At 42.5% G+C, this 21,964-nt stretch overlaps 1 protein-coding gene across 1 annotated transcript in view; it reads right to left on the reverse strand.

Annotated features, from left to right (window-relative positions):
* Positions 1-21,964, reverse strand: part of SGK1 (serum/glucocorticoid regulated kinase 1) — a 79,502-nt gene that overhangs the window by 11,782 nt on the left and 45,756 nt on the right. Inside the window, exon 3 of the mRNA XM_052784419.1 lies at positions 15,855-15,930. Coding sequence (XP_052640379.1) covers positions 15,855-15,930 — 76 coding nt within the window. The remainder of the gene's footprint in view (positions 1-15,854; positions 15,931-21,964) is intronic.

Below are 21,964 nucleotides of genomic sequence, written 5' to 3' on the forward strand. Positions count from 1 at the left end.
ACTGAATAATGCTAGTATGGTAAAAGAGTTGAAAAAGTAAGATGGAAAAGTGATAAAAAAAGGCTCATGAGAAACATGAAGATTCTTAGTAAGGCTGTGACTTTGGTCTGCTGGTCTCTTTTGGTCACAAGGTAGCCTAACGTGAGGAGCTGGTACGTGCTCCAGAATGAATAGTGTAAGCATGCAGAGGTGGATTTAGGCATTTTCTATCAAGGACACAATCTGAACAAGTTTCTCTGTACCTCTCACTTGAACATATGTGCTAAAATACAAATGATAGCTGATCTAACCTAGCTATCAGGTCATCTCTCTTTCCCTTATCTTCATCTAGTGTTCCACGAGGTGTTTGCTACCATGATATCTCAATGCCTTTCATGTGTATACAAAACCCCCATCATCACCATTGTAGTTCATTATCTTAAATGAAAGATCTCTTTAAGCCTGTAAGCCCTCCAGCAACCTTGGAGTTAAGGCACCGAATGCTGTAAATAGTGAGCAAATTAGTCGAAGAGAGGAATTTTTGCTAGAGAGGGGTTCAGCTGGCTGCTAACGCAAAACAGCAACTTGGATTCTCGGAGATGAATTGGGTATGAAAACAGAGGCCTGCTAAAGGGAGGCTCACATTGTCAGGTCTTAATGCTTTTCTTCCTTGTGATACCACCATGTCTCTTGCCATTATGTTGGCTGCTTTAATATCCCTTTCTATTTCTAGGATATTTTCTTTCAGGAGGTGTAAGAGGCTTCGTGGGCAGAAGGATGCAAAACATGCATGCTAAACAGGGCTTTATCTATAGGGATTTCTCTCTAGTGATCTATAATTTTAGGACATATTTGCCACAGCTATCTGGGTCCATTGCTTTCAGTGGGGTTATTACAGTATTTCTGAGGGTAGACTAATTAGTCTAAGCTAGAGGGTGAGGGAAGAAGTGTTAATTTTGCCCTAGGTAACTGGTCCAAAATGGAGTCAAAGTATTTATATATTCATTCATAGTGTATTTACCATTCTTAAGTTTTGGCATTTGAGTTAGGCATATAGTCACCAAAGGTACCCTCCTTGGTCAGAAGAGACAAACAAGCACCCTGGAGGCAGCTCAGTGCATCTGTGGCCTGAATCAAGCAGTGTCTAATGTTTAGCTGAAGGAATTTGGGCCTGAAACCCACAGATAGGTAGAGGCTTTTTTGAATTACAGGTGGGGTTTTTTTTTCTTATTTCTGAAGCTTCACATGTAAAAGACATGGAATTACTTTAGAGGATCATATTGTCAATATGTGCTGAGAGAGCTGGTCATTTTTTTCCTGATCTATATAAATTTATATAAAAAGATAAAATCTTAGGGCAAGTTTAAATATCATACGTGATAGGTAGAGATTCCTGACCTGACTCAGTTCAGTCTAGCTATGGACCTGGAAGAAGACTCGTAACGTTGGTGGAATCCTACCTAGATATCTGGTATTACTATAGCCCTGGTTCCCTTCCCACCAGGAGCTACCAATCACAGTGAAAGATGTGGGACTTGGCAACACTGACACCTAAAATGTTGTGATTCAAGAAAGGACTTGAATCCAGACTGTGGGGAAGGGAAGGAAGTATAACTGTATCCACATTGAACTGGCAACTGGTATTGTCACCTGCCACCATCCAACATGTTGGAAATTCCAGGAAAGTGCTATTCCCACAGCACATGATCACCACAAAGAATATTACTGTAGGACAAAGAAGTCCCACAGCTGTTTCACAGGCAGATACAGAAAGAAAAAGCCACAAACATCTGCAGCATTAATTTCTTTTTTTCACTTCCAGATGCTATTTTCAAACCTGTTCAGTCATTCACTGCACTGTGAATCTCTAGTACTCCAATTAGTCCAAATTTTTTTAATACCTTAAGCCCTAAAGTGAATTGGCAACCTTTGATACAGGTTTCATTTACTTTGATAGAAGGTGCCTTTACTTTCTTTGTAAATGCTTTACGTGATTCCACAAAGAAGAGCTTAACTTCAGGCAGCCAAGCTCAAACATTTTGACCGTAGGTTTACTAGACTTCAGGACCGAAAGGAGCTGCTAGAACATCTAGCCTGGCTGTCTGTGTAACACAGACTTGCCTTTGCTGCTACGTATATCAGATCCAACAACTTTGCCTCTGAGGTTTCTTGTCTCTTCCTCTTAACTGAAGCTTGACTATCTCAAAATTTTCATCCAATTCAAGGATAAGAATCAGGAGGTTTTGACAAGCACAGACACCCACCCATGCATAATCATGCGATAGACCACAGGCTGTGTGTGTATGACCTTTCCAGCCTTCAGCAAGGGCTTCCTCGTCCCACTGCGTCTGCGGCTGCTCATCAGCACCCACATGGTGGGTGTTACCAACCCTTGGGTCAGCTGGCAGATCTCCATGTGGGAGCTCCCACTAACTTGCATTAGTCAGCCAGGTGATGAGCACCTGGGCACAGCCTCTTCAGCTGGCACAGCCGAAGCTGGAGGCTGATGTCTATCCCGGCCTGCTTAGTCAGTGTGCGAGGCAAACAGTGAGCGTAGTACCACTGATCTTACACACCTTGGCTGCATTGTCATTTTAACCTCATAAAAAAAAGGATGCAGATTTGGAAGTGTGCCACGCTCCACGTAGCTGCTGATACTTTGTAAAGCTTCCCATCAGAACCTTATAACACTGTGCTTTTTTTCAGAAAATATTGCATACAGGAATGGGGAAGAGCAGGTCTAGCATATTGAATTACTGGCAAATGCAGTGTGACTGGTACATAATTGTCAGCGTGACACTAATCTCTATACCTGCAGTGAGATGAACGCAACACCTCTCTGCCTAGCTGAATATCATGCATTGGTCTTTCATACAAGACAGGCTTAATAATGCTGCAGAATATTTTTTTTTCGGGGGGGGGGGAAGAACAGGAGAAAGAGAATCAACCGTCTCCATGTATTTTTAATAGGGCAACAGAAAAATTAACTCCTGGAACTCTGGCATGTTGCAAACACGTCTTGGCCTGCCGCAATATAGGAAACATTACTAAGCAGTTTGTATTTTGTTGATAGTGGAGTTCTTTAGAAATACACATAAAGTTCCAGGTGAAGGAAGTGAAGCATAAAGAGTGAAGCAAAGTACTGTCCAGTGAGACAGAGGATTGAAAACAAGACTTTTGGCCTTTGGTGTTGTACCATTAGTGTAGACAGATGAACAACTGAGGGCAAATATACAGTTTAAATACAGAAAGGCTATGCACAATGTAGCTGCCAATGATAGCTTTAGTCACTTGCAGAGCATAGCACTGAGGACTTCTCTGCAGTTACAGAGAATTGTGTTACTAGTGCTGTTATTCGTGATTTTCACTTAACAACGGTTTTCACTTACGCATCTTTTTATCCACAGCTTTTTAAACCCTCACACAAGCAAACATTAACAGTGACATTTTAAAGAATGAAGAGATGGGGAAGTTGGATGACTTGGGTCATTGTCATATGATGAGCCTGAAATAGAATAAACATTTTGTAGAGCTTGTGACTTTCAATCCCATGCTCAACTCGTTGGACATACAGCCCACCTTCTACAAGGCAAAACTTGACAACAGTTTTGCTCATTTAGTGACTGACCCAGACTGACTGACTCAAAACAGTGGTTTAAATCACAGCTATTGGACTCTGAATCAAAATGAGATGTGGTCTTCTCCTAAGTTCCATGAGGTTTGCAAATAATACTCTAGTTTTGACCTGTTCCGCAATTTTGAGATTCTTAGTGCTTTTTGCAGAAATGATGTATAGGCAGGCAAGGAGCAGAGGAAGGAAGGGAATTTCTCAGAAATGAGGAAAATCTGTTTGTGCCAGTGTTTGAGGCATGAAAGTATAAAATACACAAGGAGCTGCATATGCCAGATTCAGCTGAGTAGTAACCCTGTATCTGCATAATCCTTTTTTGATTTCACTATACCTGCTTCAAAATAAGTAGTACATGGTAGTAAAGTATGCTCAGCTTTGTCTCGAGATAGCATTCTGAAGTATTTGTTACAGACCACATTTTTCTCATCTTTAGTATTATATATACATATATATTTATCGCTGTGATCATGTTTTTAATTTAAAATGTATTTATTCTATTTTGTTTAACTTTTCTAATTTGAACACCATACGCAGAACTTCTAACTCTTTCATCTAGTCTCACGTCACACTGATGAAAGATCTGTAATCACTCAAGCCCCAGAGCATTCACCCTGGTTATTTCAAGTATATTTGTCTTTAGGTGCTGCAACCACAACTAGTAAACTTCCAAGTCACTTTGGCTGTGTGAGCTGAGTCATAGAATAATACAAAAGGACTTCTATTCCTGCATTTGTGCTCACTGGAACATACTTATATGTACAGTAATGACTAACGAACTAGTGAGCACATTTGTTAAAGACAGCTCAATAGGAAAATGTGATTTTTTTGGGGGGGGGAAGGCTGTTATGATGTTAGAGACTGTGAGAACCAACATTAATTCATTAATATAATGAGTGTTTTTTCTTTATACACATCTTTATTCTTAGATGTGGTGTTTTAAATATTGAACAATATTATAAGCCTGAGACATCAGGTCCCACTCTGTTGTATAAGCCTCTCTGTGGCTGCCAGGATAGGAAATAAACTTCTCTGAGTGTTTCTGAGTATCTTGTGCCTTCCCCTTTAACAGTGTCTCTCAAATCCTGTTAATTCAGGGATTACTTAGGATTTTGGAAAACTATCCATGGACTACCTTATACAACACAGCTATAAGGTTTAAATTCAGAAACAACTATAATGAAGCTAAGCTTTGAGTGTTCACTCACTTGCCTTTTTCAAGAATGTTTTGGGAATATTATTATTTTTATTTCTGTGTTTCTTTTGCTTGACTGATCAGTTAGAAAAAAAATTGTGAGTGTTTTTCAGGTCACCATCTGATGTTTAATGGACTACCAGGACTGCCGCATGTTGAGAAACACCTCTGTGTGGTATCTGACACTGACCATTACTGGAGATGAGATCCTGGGCCAAGTGGACTTTGGTTGCACCAAAGTGGCAATTCAGATGCTCTTAAAGCAATTTAAGAATGCTAAACTGATTAAAAACTATCATCTTATCAACATATTACAGCTACTGACTTGTAAAAGGTGCTCTTTCATCACTCACTATCATTTTTCCTGGAAGATCTTTAAATACATTTCAAAATCACATTTTACTTTAAATTGGCTCTGCAGGAAGAAAGACAGGCTTCCAGGCTGTATGCCATCATTCACGAGCATGGCTCAGCATCCTGACACTTCTGCGGGGCCAGCTTACAAGAAATGTGGAACTGCTGAGATGCTGAATTCTTTTCACAACACGAAATGTTTAGACTGCTAGGAAAGAAAAAAAAGGGAACTGGTGTGGGAGTGCATGGGGAACTCCATATAGAAAGAGGAAGTATCGTGTGACTGATCAGGAAATGGGTACAAAGCATCTGTTTTGGTAGTATTTTCACTTGTTTTGGGGGCATTTCCATAGCGAACTGGAATCTGGCCCTGCGTGTAGGTATTACTTCACTCCGGAGCAAAAGGCAGGCACTAATTTGGAGCAAAACACAGCAGCTGTCAGCACGAGCGCATAGCAACACAGCACAACAGCTGAAGGCAGGTCGCGCACAACACAACATCCCACTGAAACTGCAGAGGGTTGTAGAGCCATTGTGGGCTGCAAGAATCACAAACAACTCTCTGGCTTCTATAAAAAGAGAAAGCTATTTTCCAGGCTGTCTTTTCTGACAGGAATTGGTTCTCTTTTGCCTCCAGAAAGTCTGGGATACAGTCCCATCTGCGCTACAAAAACTCCAAGGAAGTGTGCAAGGCAGCAAGGTGCGAACAGGATGAAAGCCCTTTCTGGTCCTGCCTGGCGAGGCACTTCTTTACCACGCACAGATTTGACACGAGAGAATTTTAGCCCTCATCTTTCCATAAACATTGGCTGGTCTGGAGTACGCTGCCAATCCTCATGATGTCGGGTCTGTTTGCTCTTTTGGTTTTGTCACATGATTTTTATTTTTTTTTTTTTTTCCAGAAGCTAAGTCCAAAAATATGAGTTTTTCTTGTGTAAAGTGAAGTTCTGCTTATGCATTAGCTCTTGAGCAAGTTGTTGTTAGTCACATCTTTGCAGAGTTGTGGGGAGGGTAGTGTCCTGCCCTCAATGCAGTGACATCATTTTTGGAGGAAGTCCTTGTATGGACAACTTATTAATTGATTTGGAAGACTTCAAACAGCATTTCCAGGAGGACCAATTCAAATTCCAGATTTGGTTCTCCTTATTCAGTCATTCCTCAGTCAGCTGGGAGGCAGAGGCAAGCTTGCATATGCTGGTGCAAGTGGGCAGCACAGAAAGCTGAGACAAAATCCCTGACAGAGGGTATTATTTTGGACGTCCCCCTCTAAGACAGAAATGTAGTGCTCCTACAGTGTTATAAAGGGACTGAAATAAATGAAAGATATATTTCAAGGGCTGTCATGGTAAAGCTCCTGAGCAACATAGTCAGTGAGACGTAGAGCGAGGCAATTGTTTGGAGGACTCTTTTTGCCATTGCCTTTCCCATCTCCAGAGAATGAAACTTCTTAGCTTAAATGATTTCAAACATGACCCATCCCCACTTGCTAAGTAGGTCGTATTAGTCTACATTTGTCCTGGATCACAGTGTAACAATAGTGACAGGGCATAATTTTCTGCACTGCTCCCTTGCTCTTTTTTTTTCAGCCTTGCTTTTCCTCTGTCTTCTTTCTGTCTTTTCCACTACTGCTTGGAGGGATCTTTTTTCCTTAATCTGCTCCTACATCTCACTTTCTTTTCTCCCTCAGGCCTGCCTTTCTTCCTGGCTGCTTCGAGTTGAAGCCAGCACTCTGAAAGCAACATCATCAGCCACAGTCACCTTCAGAGGAACATCATGAGTTCAAAGTCATCTTCAAAATTATTTCAAGTGAAAGAGATAACTTTCTCACGTTTTTATTTCACAGGGTGGAGTCAAATAGAATATGGAAAACTGTGCACAGTTTTGGCCACCCACTTCAAGAAGGATGTCAAGAAACTGGAGGGAGCCAGAGTGGGGAGCTACCAGGATGGTCAGGGGTCTAGCGCACAGGACCACTGAGGAGAGACTGAAGAGCTGGGCTTGTATAATCTGATGAAGAGGAGGCCAAAGGGAGTTGAACAGCAGCCTATGACTTCATGATGAGGAGCTACAATGACACCAGAGCTAAACTGTTCTCAGTGGTAACAGAAGGTGCAAGAGGGGGCAATGGCAGCAAGATGAGTGTTCAGCTCGGACATTAGGAAACAAAATGCCCACCAGGAGGGTAGTGCAGTCTGAGAACAGGCTTCCTGGAGAGTTGAGGGAAACTCTGTCCCTGGAGGTTTCCAAGCCTCAACCAGACAAAGCCACGCTGACCTGCTCCAGTGCTGGCCATGGTCTGGCCTCGGGGTGGGATGGGTGACCTACAGGTTCCCTCTAAAGAGCACTATAACACTGCAAAATCATGTACTTGTCCTCTCAAAACACTTAGTACAGAGATTGCTAGGCTGTCCCTCAGTTAGCCAGTCCCTCCTGACCTGGAAGAGGAGGAATTTATTTATTTTTTTTTAAGGGAAGGATAATACAAACCAGTCTGAACAGTTATGGTAATTCTGGCATAAGTGAAATACTTGTAAATACCTCTAACCCTTGCTTTAAACTGAATGTATTTCATGTTTTCACTGCCTTTCAAAACTCTACGCTCTTGTGGGTGCTGGAAGATGTGGAGGCAGACCGCAATGCTGAGAGCCTAGCAAATGTGCCCGGCAGAGTAGAACCTGTAGTTTCTGTGTTTAAAACTGTGTTGCAATTCTGATACATCTGTCCTGAAACAACAGATGTAAGGGGAAAAAGTTTGTGTGGACAGAGAAGATACTTCTAAAGTAGTCCTGCAGATGATGTTATATTTTACCTTAAAGGATATTTATAGACCCCAGGGTATGGTAGGTCACACTGTATTGGAATGTATACTCTCAGTTCTACAAACCAGTGTATTTATTTTTAGGTAGGCAAGTAGCCTCCTTAGTTCTAGTGGGATGATTCACATCCATGTGATGATGCATACATGTGTTTATAGAATAAAACTTCTTTTTTTGTTGTTTCAATATTTATGACTTTTCTCTGAGTTGTTATTCTAATTAAATCTTTGTTCAATTTTTTTTTTTTTTTTCCCTGGGGCTGTCCACAGGCATCTGATGCTTTTTGTGGAGAGGTGTTTCTCTTACAGTTTCCAATTCCTTCTTATGAATACATTTACTTATTTTTACTGGGATGCCTGAAATACTTTGTTTAGGACATAGGTTGTAAGCCACAATCTTGCGTTTGCTACAATTACTTTTAACATACTTGCAAACTTAATTTTTTGTGCAGCTATTTTAAAAGTAACAGCAATTTTCCATCTGTTTTAATCTGCAGTAAATGAGTTTATGCTGCTGTGTTTTAGGCAGACAAGAGCTTGTCTTCTCCAGTAATTATCTCCAGACAATGCTGTTTGAATGATGTGATAGGCTAAATGAAAATGATAGCGTATCTCAGGTAAACTAAGCAATTTCATTCCAACATATTAAAGTCTGATTATAATAAAAGGTTTTGAATTCATTTCCCTAACCACTGAACTGATATTCACAAATTGCCTTCTGAGATGTACAGTGACAAAGCGGATATAAGTATCTCCTTGAGATACAGAGGGTATCAAGGAACGATATGATTGTTGACATCAGTTAAAATGAATCCTTTTTGGTACCAGCGACTGGAATCAAACCCCTTACTCCCCTGGTTCCTGAGAAGCAGGAAGGTTTTTGAGGCTTTAATACAGTCATAGACATCAGTCATTGCTTCATTTGACCTGAAAAAGTTTAAAACATAGTTTCTTCTCCACACGAACAGAAGCCTTCATTCTCCTGTGTAGGAACTGGGAAAGCAGTAGGTTTCTTTGAGGAAGTTTTCCTCTCTTTCCTAAAGCAATCAGTGTGGGGACAGTCACCTCTTTGCCTAGGACCCTGAAAGGTAATTAGGGGATAATGCATAGCAAGCCTTAGTTAGCCCTTCTCTCTTCTAAAACACATTTACCTCAGAGCATTTGCATCGGTGTCAAAAGAATTAAATGTCTCCTCGGTCAGGCTGTTCTGTTACAGAATCCATTTCTGCTGTGTGATGGGTAAGGGCTGATGAACCCAGACATGTCGCTACGTGGTACCCTACCTTGGTTAGGGTTCCCTCTTCCTGGACAAACCTCACCCTTTGAGAAGTGCAGTCACACAGATTTCTCTTGCAAAATATATTGCAGAAAAATATATACAGAGAAACCTTGTGCTACCATTAAAAAAAGAAAAATAATGTCAGTTTTGTCTTTTTTCTTTGTAAGGAAGCAACATGGGCACATTCCCAATTTCAAGGTCAGTTTTAGAAACAACAGCAAAAAATACAGAAAATTATAGCAACTGAGTGTTTTCCTTTTTCTGTGGGGGCATCATTCAATATGGCCATTTTAATTAGGTTTTTTTTTTTATAGCTACTTGAAGTTTATTTCAATGCCTATAAAATACATAGCAATAGTTCTTCTTGGGCAGGAGCCAAGCAGTCCAAATGAACAACCAGAAGACTCCTGATACTCAGCTTCTCTTCTGTGCCACATTTTTCTAGAGCTTTTCTCTATTAATCTTGCAACAACCCATGGTTCTGTGTGATTTATTGCTTAGCTGCATAACTGCACAAAAGGATTGTGGATGATGCCCCTTGTACTGCTCTTCAAAAAGATAACATTCTCCTGTAAGGCCTGGAGTTCTTTTCACTGGCAAGACTCCAGGCAAAAGGGCTTTCCATTAGGTCTTGCCCACCAAGATGTGGATCACTGCTGGGGAAATAGGAGCTCAGACAGGATAGAGCTGCAGTTTGGATACTGGCTGGAAAGTACGTGGTAGTGAAGGAAATGTCAGGGCAAGAGAAAAGGTCAGATCTGGATATCCTTCTGGCACCTGGGAGGGCAATGGATGTGGTGCCTCCTCATCACTCTGCTATTTTCTCTGGTGGCCTCTTTTCTATCCTCTTGCCCTCCCTTACCTTCATCCCCCACCACTGCACCAATGTAACTGTTCCTCCAGAAATCTCATCTAGTGCCACACTCTGGAAGAAAGCCCTCCAGAGCCCTGGCTCTTTTGGTGCTGGCCTCCTTCACCACATTCTGTGGTATGTCAGGAGCCAGATTTATAACTCAACAGAACAAGAAGCAAATTTAAAAAAAAAAAAAAGGATTAAAAAATACAAATACTTAGCTCTGTGTTATATCTGCACGGGGTCTCCAAGAAAATAGGACTCTAAGGACAATAGCATAATGCTTGGAACAAGGACAGAAAGGAGTAGAGGGGTATTGAGGAATCCCCACCACTGAAAGTTTTTAAGAAGTTAAACCCAGCTCATCTAGCCTTCCTTCATAGTCAGGGGAGAGAAAAGGACACACATAGGGACTGACTCTTCTCCTCTTCAGACAAGAATTCTCCTATAGGTCAGAAAATGGTTCCTCTCCATTCATTGTCACAAAAACCAGAGTGACAACCTGTGACACCACCCCCCACTTCGCAGAGGTCTGAAGTCAAGTGAGATTCTCGTTTTGGTTTGTATTTGAGAAAAATTCTTCGGTGCTAGAAGTACTGGGAACACAAATTTTCACCAAAAATCTAGAAGGGGTGGTTACCACAGATCTTCCAAATTGCAGCATCCGAGCCGCCATAGAGCCCTGCTTGCTGCCTGATGGCTGCAGATGGGTGTGAGGCTGTCCTGCAAGTAAATCTGGAATGACTTCACATGCCTTCAACCCAGACTGTTACATTTCTTTTTCAGTGCAAGTTCAGTATGACACATGGAGAGACATTTATACTAACTGCAATTAAGCTCTATTACACCTTTGATCTTCTACCATGTTGTAGTGTATAAATGAATACATTAAAAGAAAAATAAAACGTGAAATAATTATCTTCTGTAAGTTGCAAAGCTGAATTTCAAGCTATGCCTTTAGAGCAGTTTCATCACATTTTTAATTGAGCTAGCTTTTTTGTCAGGAAAAAGAGCTTTATTGGAAAAGATGAGGGAAAAGTAGAACAAAAGCTGACGTTTCATTAAACTGAGAAATGCCATGGGCTTGAAACTGTAATCTTTAAAACTTGTGTATTAGGAAATCAAATTACCAAATTGTTAGGTTTTGGGAAGTAAAGCCTTAGTTTTCTCAAAGAGACAAACATTGGCAAAAAAAATTCCAAGGCTGGTTTGGAGATCAATTTAAAAAAATGTTGTGTTGAAAGGACAAAATTAGCCAAGTATGATGGTCAGCTGATGGGGGAAAGTGAGACAAAAATGCCCATCCTGATAATCAGTCTGAAAACCAAAGTCTTATTTTCCACAGCCAGCTGAATCAGACTGACAGTTTCCTTGCAGAGAGGCACTGACTGACTTGATTGCTCCATACCTGAAGCACAGCTGGAGCACAGAGTGATGAGAGGGGGGACAGCAGGGCTGGGGAGAAGGGCTGGGTCAGTGGGGCGATCCTCTCTCTTGCACTCTGGTGAGCTCAGGTCAGGCAGCTTTGTACAGGAGAAACGCCGTGCTTCTGCATTTCAAACACAGGTATGTTTAGGAATTGTGTTTCTGCTTCCAGTCCTCATGGACAGCAAAGAGGCTATGTGCTCCCAAATGGGGGGCACCTGTCCAGTTTTCTTCAGGGAGAACTCCGCAAGTGCAAAGTAAAGCTTTCTGACACTCCCAAACAAGAATACCCATATGGAACTTCAGAGGACCGTTCTTGGGCTCAAAATTTACACTGAACTGTGAAATAGCGTTGTGCCAGACGAGTAAGAAACAGGTTTCATAGAGGCTTTTTTTTTACTTCTCAAGGAGGAGAAAGGAGAAAGAATTGCTTTTACTGTCCCTTCAGAATTTTGTACATACACAAAATGCTTTATGTTTACAATGGGGTTTTTGGTTTGTTTGGGTTTTTTTGTTTGGTTTGGTTTTTTGGTTTTGTTTTTTGTTTGTTTGTTTTGTTGTGTTTTTTTTACAGTCTGCTCTTTGGCTGTATAGGCTGTTTTCAGTTTCGCTGTTTTCAGTTTCACTGTTTCAATTTCATGGTTCGCAGTGCAATCTGCAGAAATGTATAAAATGGAGCTGCAAGATGAGGTGCAACACCTAGGGAAAATTTCCAGCAAATGCCAGTTGTTACATTTCTGTCTCTCTGGCTGCTGTTCCCTTGAGGCACCATACGTTCTCATGTAGAAAGGGACAGTCCATTGATTCCCACTGCAAAAGCAGATCTCCCCATGCTTATGCTCTGTAGATAAACTCTCAAACTATACCTCAGCCTCCTACACCTCTCTCCCCACTCTGTTCAAGGGGCTTTTAACTTCAAAGTGTAATTGAGAGCATTAAACTACCAATGTTATCAAGTACATTAAGCCTGGAAATACAATAGACTGATTATCTGTTGGTTTGCTTCTTGGGTAACCACTTATATCTGCCAGAGTGAATACCACAGTAGGTGCAAAATGGTATCCAATCTAAGCAGAAGCATTCTGCCGAGCTTTGGGCTAAGCAGCAGAAAATCAGGCCCAGCAGGTGAAAATACATGAAAAAGATTGTGGGATCTCAGTCTCATAAAAATCTCCCTTTTCTTTCCGCCCTTCCCTTCCCTTCCCTTCCCTTCCCTTCCCTTCCCTTCCCTTCCCTTCCCTTCCCTTCCCTTCCCTTCCCTTCCCTTCCCTTCCCTTCCCTTCCCTTCCCTTCCCTTCCCTTCCCTTCCCTTCCCTTCCCTTCCCTTCCCTTCCCTTCCCTTCCCTTCCCTTCCCTTCCCTTCCCTTCCCTTCCCTTCCCTTCCCTTCCCTTCCCTTCCCTTCCCTTCCCTTCCCTTCCCTTCCCTTTCTCTCTCTTTCTTTTCTTTCTTTCTTTCTTTTCCTCTCTTAGTAGTGAGTTTCTAGCCCTCATGATCCAAGCAAACTCTAAAGCCTCAAATTAAAATAAAAAGTCCACCATTTTAAAGTTCAAGTGTGGAGAGGAAGACAGAGAAGGGAGAGGGCAGGTTACCTCATGAATGTTGCATGTCTGAGATGATAGTAATACTATGTCTAATGTTGAAATGCTGGTTTGAATGAGTGCTATAGATGTAACAATGAGAAATAGTATTTGGGAAGCAGACTAGGTTTAGAAAAATACTCTGTTTTGTAGCCTGCAGACAAAATGACTGGGAAAGATCCCAAATAACTTTGGTAAAACTGGTTGAGTAAATACTGTAGGTCTCATTATCAGTGATGAAAGTCATTAATATAGACCTACTCAGTATGAAGGTCAAAAATCACACAGAGCTGAGCTCTAGAGCTGCAATATTTTGGGTCAGGGACAGCTGCTTTCCTGCTGGTATGAGCAGTGTGGCACATGTAAGTGCTCACTGCTCAGACTTGGCACTGCCAGCTTAGTTGTGAAATGCTGTAGTGAATTGAATTCAGTAGACAGGAACACAGGATTGAAAATGAAATAGCTGCTAACGTGAATGGTGTTGCAAACCTAAAGCATTCCAAAATCACAAGTCCAGACGCTGTCCTCAAGTTATAAAATTTGTTTACACACCATTTTTAAATAAAAATAATCAATGGTAAATTTGTTCTTCTTGTTCTCTGGCTTCAGAAATTCCAGGTGCTTCACAGTCTCACATTTTCTCTTCAGCCACAAATATTAAGTATCTAAACAGTCTCCTAGGGCAAGCAGGTAGGGATATGTAAAGGAAACTTGAAATATCATGAGACTCATCATCAAGTTGCAAGAATTGGCAAGACTGCTATAGGCCTGGCACTGCAAACTAGAGGCATTAAGTATCACACATTTTTGAGCTTTATTTAATAGGCACTTCAGATCCAAATTGTTAAGAACAATTTGAGATAAATGATATAGAAAAATAAGAGCTGCTTCTTGCTAACGACATATCTTTGAGCTCAATGAATGCGTGGAAATGCAAAGCATTGTAGGGATGCTTTCCCATGTTCTGTGATTTGCCTGTTGCATTGACACTGATGCAGGGAGGGCATTTCCCCTCCATGGTTTAAGAGCTGGTGGAGCTCTGAAGAAGGCAAAGCTGCCTGTGAAGAATGGATAGCAATGTACTTTTTGCTGTGCCACTGTTTAATGTTATGCACAGTAATTCCAGATTATCCAGTGGTAGAAACCATAGATGGCAGGCCTTTGCTTCTGTGTCCATTTACTTTTCAAGTCCAAGAGATATATTGTATGTATTTATATAAGAGAAATAACAGGAGAATTCTCTAAATGTTAGCCACGGTTGAGTCTGTAGACAATTCACACACTTCTTTCAAAGGTCACAGGAGGCTTAGGAAGATGCTTCTTCATTAAGACAGACAGATGTTTGATAAAGCTTTTAAAGATCATTTGGAGAAATTATCTAAAAATTGCTTTCTCGTGGTGATATCCTGCCTTTTCTTGCTCCTCATCCTCTGACCAAGGAATTATTTTGCCTGTTGCAATCACCCCCAAGGACACCCAATTTTGTCATGTAAACACAGCACAAAATGGCTGAGTGTGGACTCCCATATTTTAGAAGAAAGTGTATTATTACGGCTATCGCTAACGTTGCTTAGGAATCAGTGAACCTGCAATGTTCACATGCCACAGTGAGATCTCATAAAGGAGTGAGAGTGTTCAGTTAATTAAATGTATTTCTAAACTTGTTTCATAAAAGCTTATCATCTAGATCAGCATTTAATCTCTATGCGTAGAAGCCAAGACTGGTTATAGGTCAGGGGAATTAACCAGGAGCATTAAACATTCAAAATGAAAGCGAGGAAGTGAAAGATTTCCTCCTAATGGGGACAGAGGCTTCTGGGATGTTTCCCAGGGGGACAGTTGCAAAAAACAGCAAAGAGAGCAGGAAGAAAATCCCCAAATCATTCAAGTGAAACCTGCCTCAGGATCTGACAGCCACTTGTCATGCGAGGAGCAGTTTATGTTTAGTGGGACATTTGCACTGCTTAGCCACAGCATTTTTGGGGCATTTTCTTTTCTTGGCTTAAATGCAGTTCTGACGTGTCATCCAATCACAGCACCAACAGTCTAAGTTAATCTGGTACACTTTTCATTTGTAAATAAGATCTAAGCTTATGATAAGGCAAAGAGAAGTAAAGACAAAGCACAACCTCCCCCCCACGTGCCCCCCAAAAGCAAAACCCTAAGACAGAAAGGAGACAGACTAAGAAGAAGGTGTGTGAGCTCGACATGTTCAGTTTATTCTGTCTATGTTGTCTATGCTAAAACTAATGAGGCTCCTCGTGTGCACAGCACTCATGTCCTCGGTCCTCCTGTGTACAGACAAGGGCTCACCAAATGGCCACTTTTTTGCCCTCGAACATATTCGCAGGACTCTTGCTGGTAGCTAACGAGAGCTCTACTCACATAACAGGTCAATGCTGAAACGGGACTGACAGCTTATTAAACAGATCTGCTATAATGCTTTTGTTTCTCCTCATTATGCCACGGCATAATTCCTCAGGAGCCTTTGTGCAGCACATTGTGGACTGCGGCCATCCTGCATGCAAGTGAGTTGCTGTTGCTGTTGTTGTTGTTGTCGTCCAGCAAACACTCAGTGGGTGAGACCCTATGTCTTGTTTTGACATGAAAAACATCCTTCAATTAAGCTTGGCTTGGGGACAAAGCACTTCAGCCCTGAATAAAGGCACATCAGAAGCAGAAAGCACTGCCCGCTCGCCTCCCCCCCCGCCCCAGTCCCACTGCCCCCGCGCCACGCGGTGCCCGTACCTGCCTCCTCGCTGCCCCAGAGGGGCCTGGGGTCGGGCTTGGGCAGCGAGTCTCCTTTGCTGTGGGGCTCCTTCGTCTGAAAAACAGAGGGAACACATCAGGTCACGAGAGCTTCCTGTTGTGCTGGGTTATTGCTTTACAATGCTTAAGAACAACATTATTTTCCCTCCAAAGAAAATGTGTCAGGTGGCAGTGCAAGGCCCCTCTCCAGCTGTTTCTATGATCAGGGGCAAACTTATGAGGTGCCGGGTACTGCGATCTTCCAGAAAAGAAAAGGGCTCTGTGCTTCACTGTACTTTGAATTGCATTTTTCTATTCAAAGTGCATGTGTCGATTTTACACCCGTGGACCAGATAGTTAGCCCCGTTCTCCTGCCTTGGCCCTGCTGAGGTAGGGAAGGGAAAGGAAATGGCAGGCAGGGTCCCAGCAGGGCTGTCTTCTGACATGGGGCTGTTTGCGGAGACCCACTTTGCCCACTCTTTCACCCAGGGCAGGGACAGCCTTAATGGGGATGGGGTTTGGGTATGCACAGGCGTAATCCCTTCACATATCTTTGGGTATCGCCAACAGCGAGGTACAGACCCCTGTTCCCCTCCCTGATTAACACTTCATCCTCATCCCTGCTATTATGGTGCATCTAACTGCTTGCCCTCTGGACCCCTCTTACTCACACAAGAGGCTTGGATCAGAGCTGCACAAGAATTTGGGAGATCTGGGAGTGTGACTGTCCTCTGGTACCACTTTCATAAGGGTACTAGCTGCTGGCCTCAGTGGTGCTGCTTCTGGGTGATAAACTAAGCATGGGGGTGAAGTCAATCAGCAGGATTACACATTTGCTAACCCTGTCTATCCCAAAGTACTTCCCAGGCTCTCCATCTCGCTGAAACCCTGCATCCAGCATCAGGATGGGAAGCAGCAGTCAAATGGCAAATAAAGTGCTGCGGAAGAACAAGGTAAAGAATTCCCACTAGAATCACTGCACAGGCTTTTGGTAAAAAGTTCTGGTGTCCAAAGACAGGAGAAATTTTCTTGCTGACATCAAAACTTAAGTGCTTCTTCATACAAATGCATTGTTCTCAAAGTCTGCAGTCCTGAAGGATTAATGAGTTTGTCAGTATGAGTCTGGGGCTCTGATGAGTCACTCAAGCAGATTTTTCAACTCTGATGTTCTTTGTGTTTTCAGTTTATGAAATGCTTTCATTCAAAAGATTCCCAACTCAAATGGCAACTTCACCCACCGTTACACACACTCCAAACAGGTGTGAAGCTGGCTGGAGGGTGCACAAGGTTGCAAAGCATTGAAGAGGTGACTCACTTTTCTGATGGCATATTTCTGGCTATCTTTATTCAGGAGATTAAGCGCATGATGAATAACAAGAAAGAAATAGGCATTCAGGACAGCCACTGTTCTAGCTACTGTAAAGCCCTGTGATTAAAGAGCCAGAGGAACTGTAGGAGAGAAGCAGCATGGGAATAGAAAGTAAGTGTGGGATGAAGGGAGGGAAGGAGAGAAAGTGCTTAGTTTGATGTATTCCAGGCAGAACTGTGATTACGCCCAGAAGAATACAAACTCAGAAAACACAGGGAAAAGCATTTAAGAAAAAGCACACACTAGACATGGATCTGTCCCTACAGAAAAGCACATCTTTATGTATGTGCAGAACAATACATGGCAGAGCCACCGTGTCAAGGACAGTAGTGTAATGTCCATGAGCAATAAAAGGCTGAATGCTAAAAGCTGCAGACCCTGAACTCTGTTCCTTAACAGAGACCACTAAAAAGGGAAACTCTCGGCCACCCTGCCATGAAACAAGAGGCATCACAGTCAAAGTTCTGCAAAGGTAAAGGTCTGGGAAGTTGTACAGACCGGCCACATGCAACAGGTCCCAAGGAAGCAAATTTATGCTAAACGGGTACTAGAGAGGAACAGAGAAGAAGGGAGGCCACTGTTACTAAAAGCAATGACTCCCAGGAGGATCACACGCACGTCCCTCCCTCACCTCATGCACACACAGTGTCCTGCACGTGCAAGTAAGGGCAATGGAGGATTTATCAAGGGGCCTGAAACACCAGCTTATCCATCAACCAAGAGCAGCGCTGGGTCAGAGTGAAGGCTCACATTTGTACCTGCCAACGGAAGGAGGGTTCACAGCAGAAGCCTGGGAGTGCGCTGACACTGCAGCAGCATCACCCTTGTGTGTGTCATCCCAGGTTAGTGCCAGCAAGTCGCAGAGCTGACCACAACCTTGCTGCACTCCAGAGTGTGCCAGTCTGCAGGACCACAGCTGGTAACACTTCTGCATCTCACAGCAGTGGTGGGAAGGTAAAAGCATTAAATCTTGTGAAACGCAGAGAACCCCAGGGACAGAAGTCACACAAACAGGTAGGAAATCTAGTTTGAAATAGCTTGGGGAGCTCCTATAGCACTAAGTATGCCCACTTTAATTGTATATGATATTGCTAACAAATACATCTATTCTGATAATTTTGCTCCTCTGCCTTTTTTCTCCTTTAATTGCTTCACAATTATCTGTGTTTACAGTGGCACTTTAATCACGCCTTCCATTTCTATGTCTATGCTGCCATTTCAACTGAGGTTCTCAAAAAGTGAGGCATCCTTAAGGAGAGCCCACTTGTTATTGTATGCAGGATGTTTCTTTTGTATGTTTTCCTGGATTATTTTCACATACTACCAATTCAACTGAGTAATCCGTTCTCTGAATATGGGAATGTCACATGAAGTATAGGTGTTGTTGATTCTCATGTCTTAACATGTGAGGAAAAGTACAAGGCCACCATATCCACAGAATAAAAAGTGTTTTGCAGGTGCTTTTTTTTTTTTAAAGTTATTTTTCCCCTTTATAATAGTTGCACTGAAGAAGTTTTGTTTTTAATTTGTGACAGTGAATATGCTTATCATGGTGCTTGTAAAATGCTGGATTAAGTCTGTTTCCTAGCTGACATTGCTCAAGCCTAAAGTTCAATGAGGGCAAAGGAGACAAATAGTTTCATATTAGTGGCCAAGTCTTTGTGCTACCTAAGTACACTTAAGCCACAGCAGATAAGACCTCAGCAGGTCAAATATTTTAAAACAATATCCATAGAATAGTGACTTGTTGTAGAAAACAGCACATTCTTTCATCCCACGAAGCACAACTCCCTTCCCACATCTCTTGTACTCTGATAATGTGACCCTGAAAGGCCAGCCGCCTGGTGAGTGGGACTGCTGCCACTAAGCCTTGCCCTAGGAGTCAGCTGTGGAAAACTACAGCCTCCGATTTGCAAGAGGTAAACCATGTTAGAGAATCTATCTCTGAAGCAGAGTTTAAAGGCTCTAAACTGTGTTTTGGGATTACTCCAATCTCAGTGCCATTGGGAGAAGATAAAGGGAAGTAGAAGTCAGAAGTTCATATGTCAGTGCAAGCAACACTTGACTAGAAATACTGATTTTTTGCTAAAATTCAATGCTTTATATATTTTTTACAAACATGACATTAATTGCATGATCCTGCTTTGTCTTGTTTTAGAAACAGTAAAAAGACAGCAGTCTTTATAAACACGTAATAAAGTAGCAGCTACATCACTTCCTTCTCTGTGTCCTCAGCCTGGAGGCTGCCCATAAAAGAAGGACTGGAAAGGAGACAAAGTAGGCAGACTGGCTGCCTGTTCTTGTAAAGGCTGGTGTAGGCCAGGGAATGGGAAAGGCTGTTGAGATTCAAGTGTTTGATGAGATATCTGAAAAAGCTCATCTTCCTCGTGGCATCCAGCATGGGGATGGTTGAGGGCATCCAGACATTCATACAAGTCCATTGTGGGAGACCCAGAGGAGCTGGGACCTGGGGGAATTTCTTCCTCCATTGCTGTAATGTGGGGTCCATGTTCCTCCGCTGCACGCAGCAAGGTGCCATGGGGGGGACCCACCACCAAAAAGGGAGAGTGGACACAGCACAAAGATGACCTGTTATTCTCTGAATAACAGTGTTAGTAAGGCAGGTAACATTTCTGGTCTAGAAATGACCTAAGACTCTAATGCATGTGCTTTTAATGGGACTACTGCTATGTTTAGCATTTAGCCAGTCCTCACCTGCTCTGCTGAACCACGAGCCAGAGAAATGTGATCTGCCTCATTCATTGCAAAGGCAATTTAAACTCTGAAGCCTAATTTACACATCAACATTGTTAATTATTTCATTGCTGAACATCTTAACAGAAAAAGCTCATTAATGGCTGCATATTCTGTTCACTTGAAAGGGCATCAATACCAACAGTGGAAGCAGAATACATTGTCTAGACAAAATACCACAGCCACTTTGTATTAAAAAGAAAAGATGTTGCTCACAGATACCAAATGATACGCTGTTAAAGTTATCTGCCTTCACTGCTGTTTTGTGGAGCCCTATAGAAGATCTACCTTATTCAGCAAGACACAGCCTTGGGATCCAGCATATTTTTGCTACTGGGATGACAATGAATATCCTGTTTTCACTTGAGGTTCTCAATTATCCAAATAAGTCACTGAATTCTTTATGCCACTTAACATATTTAAATTTACAGCTTCATTCCTGTAGACAATCTCTTCCAGTGAAGACAATACCAGGATGTGACAGGGCTGAGCATACATTAGCTCTGTGTATTGTGTTTGTGAAATGCTCACCCACAGCCTACAGTGAAAAGACTCGTAAAGTCGGTGGCACTAAAATGTCTATAATCGGGCTCTTTAAAGCTAGTTATCCAATGAAACTAATGGGATCCATCCACATTTCTCTTGGCACGACTGCTTCAGCACTGCTGAATTCTCAGTGATGTTATCCAAGCCAAGGTCCTAAGCAAGTGCCAAAAGACTACTGCCATGCCTAGTGCCCAGGAAGGGCTGCTACCACTTCTGGTGATGACAGTCATCTGCAGCTTCTGAAATGAGAGTAGGCTGGACTGCCCTGTGCTGGTGTTCAAAGCAGGAACCCCAGGTGAGTCTGAAATCTGAAGTTGCCTAGAACAGGACATGGCTATTGTAGCTTCTTACTGGCAGTTTCTCCCAGGCTGGCTGTGAAAGAATATTCAGAAATTTACATAGGTGGAGCTCTAAAAAATGCAAGGACTCCAAGCTCTGCCTATGGGTAGAAGAAGCACTGATGCAGATTTCCATAAACCAACCATGACTTACAGTAGGCTTGGTTATGCTGAGATCAAGTCAACTTGAAGGGCCACAATTAAGTGAGCTGCAAAGTTGAGAGATGTCTGCATTTTGTGTGCTGCAATACTGCTTCTCTAGCCTCTGCGTTTCTCCACACAGCACTCTGCATCCTTCCACGGCATCTCTGCAAGGGGCCCCAGTCCTAGGCACAATGGACTGCAGGATCCCATAGCTGCAAGCACAGCTCTCCGGGCTATTACTACCATAAACACACAATGCATATGCTATTCAAGATGCCTGTTTGTATTTTTGTTCTTTTCTTGGCCTTAGAAGGATTCAGCCTACACAAAGTCCCATGTTTGTGTTATGAGGGTCTGAAACTATATGCTTGGTAGATCAGCATCTCCTGGTGTCCTAGTGGAGGTCATCATAATTTCTGAAGAGATTTGCAGCCAGGATGACTCAAACCATAAGCCTCACTGGCCCCTGCAGAGTTCCATGCATGAAAAGAGCATGCATTTATGTATTCCACTTCTTTTGGTCAGTAATTTTAATCTCATTCTCTCCCCTCACCCTTCAACTTTTCTCCTGCTGCGCTGCTTTGCAGATGAGCTGATCTTCCTTTTATGGGAGGTGCAATTTTTCAAGACCCGGAGATAAGACTGCATGCACCTGTATGAAAAAGGGCTCCCTTAGTAAGATGGGAAGAAATCTGGACTAGAGCAGCATAGGCAGGAGGTGGCTTTATTTATGTCTCCGGAGAAGAGGGTTGCCTAGTGTATTGGTTTTGTGTGGCAAGGTTTTGGTAGCGGGGAGGGTTACAGGGGTGGCTTCTGTAAGAAGCTGCTGGAAGCTTCCCCTGTGTTCGAGAGAGCCCATACCAGCCGGCTCTAAGACGGACCCGCTGCCGGCCAAGGCCGAGCCAATCAGCGATAGTGGTAACGCCTCTGTGATAACATTTTTAAGAAGGAAAAAAGTT

This window comes from Harpia harpyja, chromosome 4 (genome assembly GCF_026419915.1).
Source record: "Harpia harpyja isolate bHarHar1 chromosome 4, bHarHar1 primary haplotype, whole genome shotgun sequence".
NCBI classification, from domain to species: domain Eukaryota; kingdom Metazoa; phylum Chordata; class Aves; order Accipitriformes; family Accipitridae; genus Harpia; species Harpia harpyja.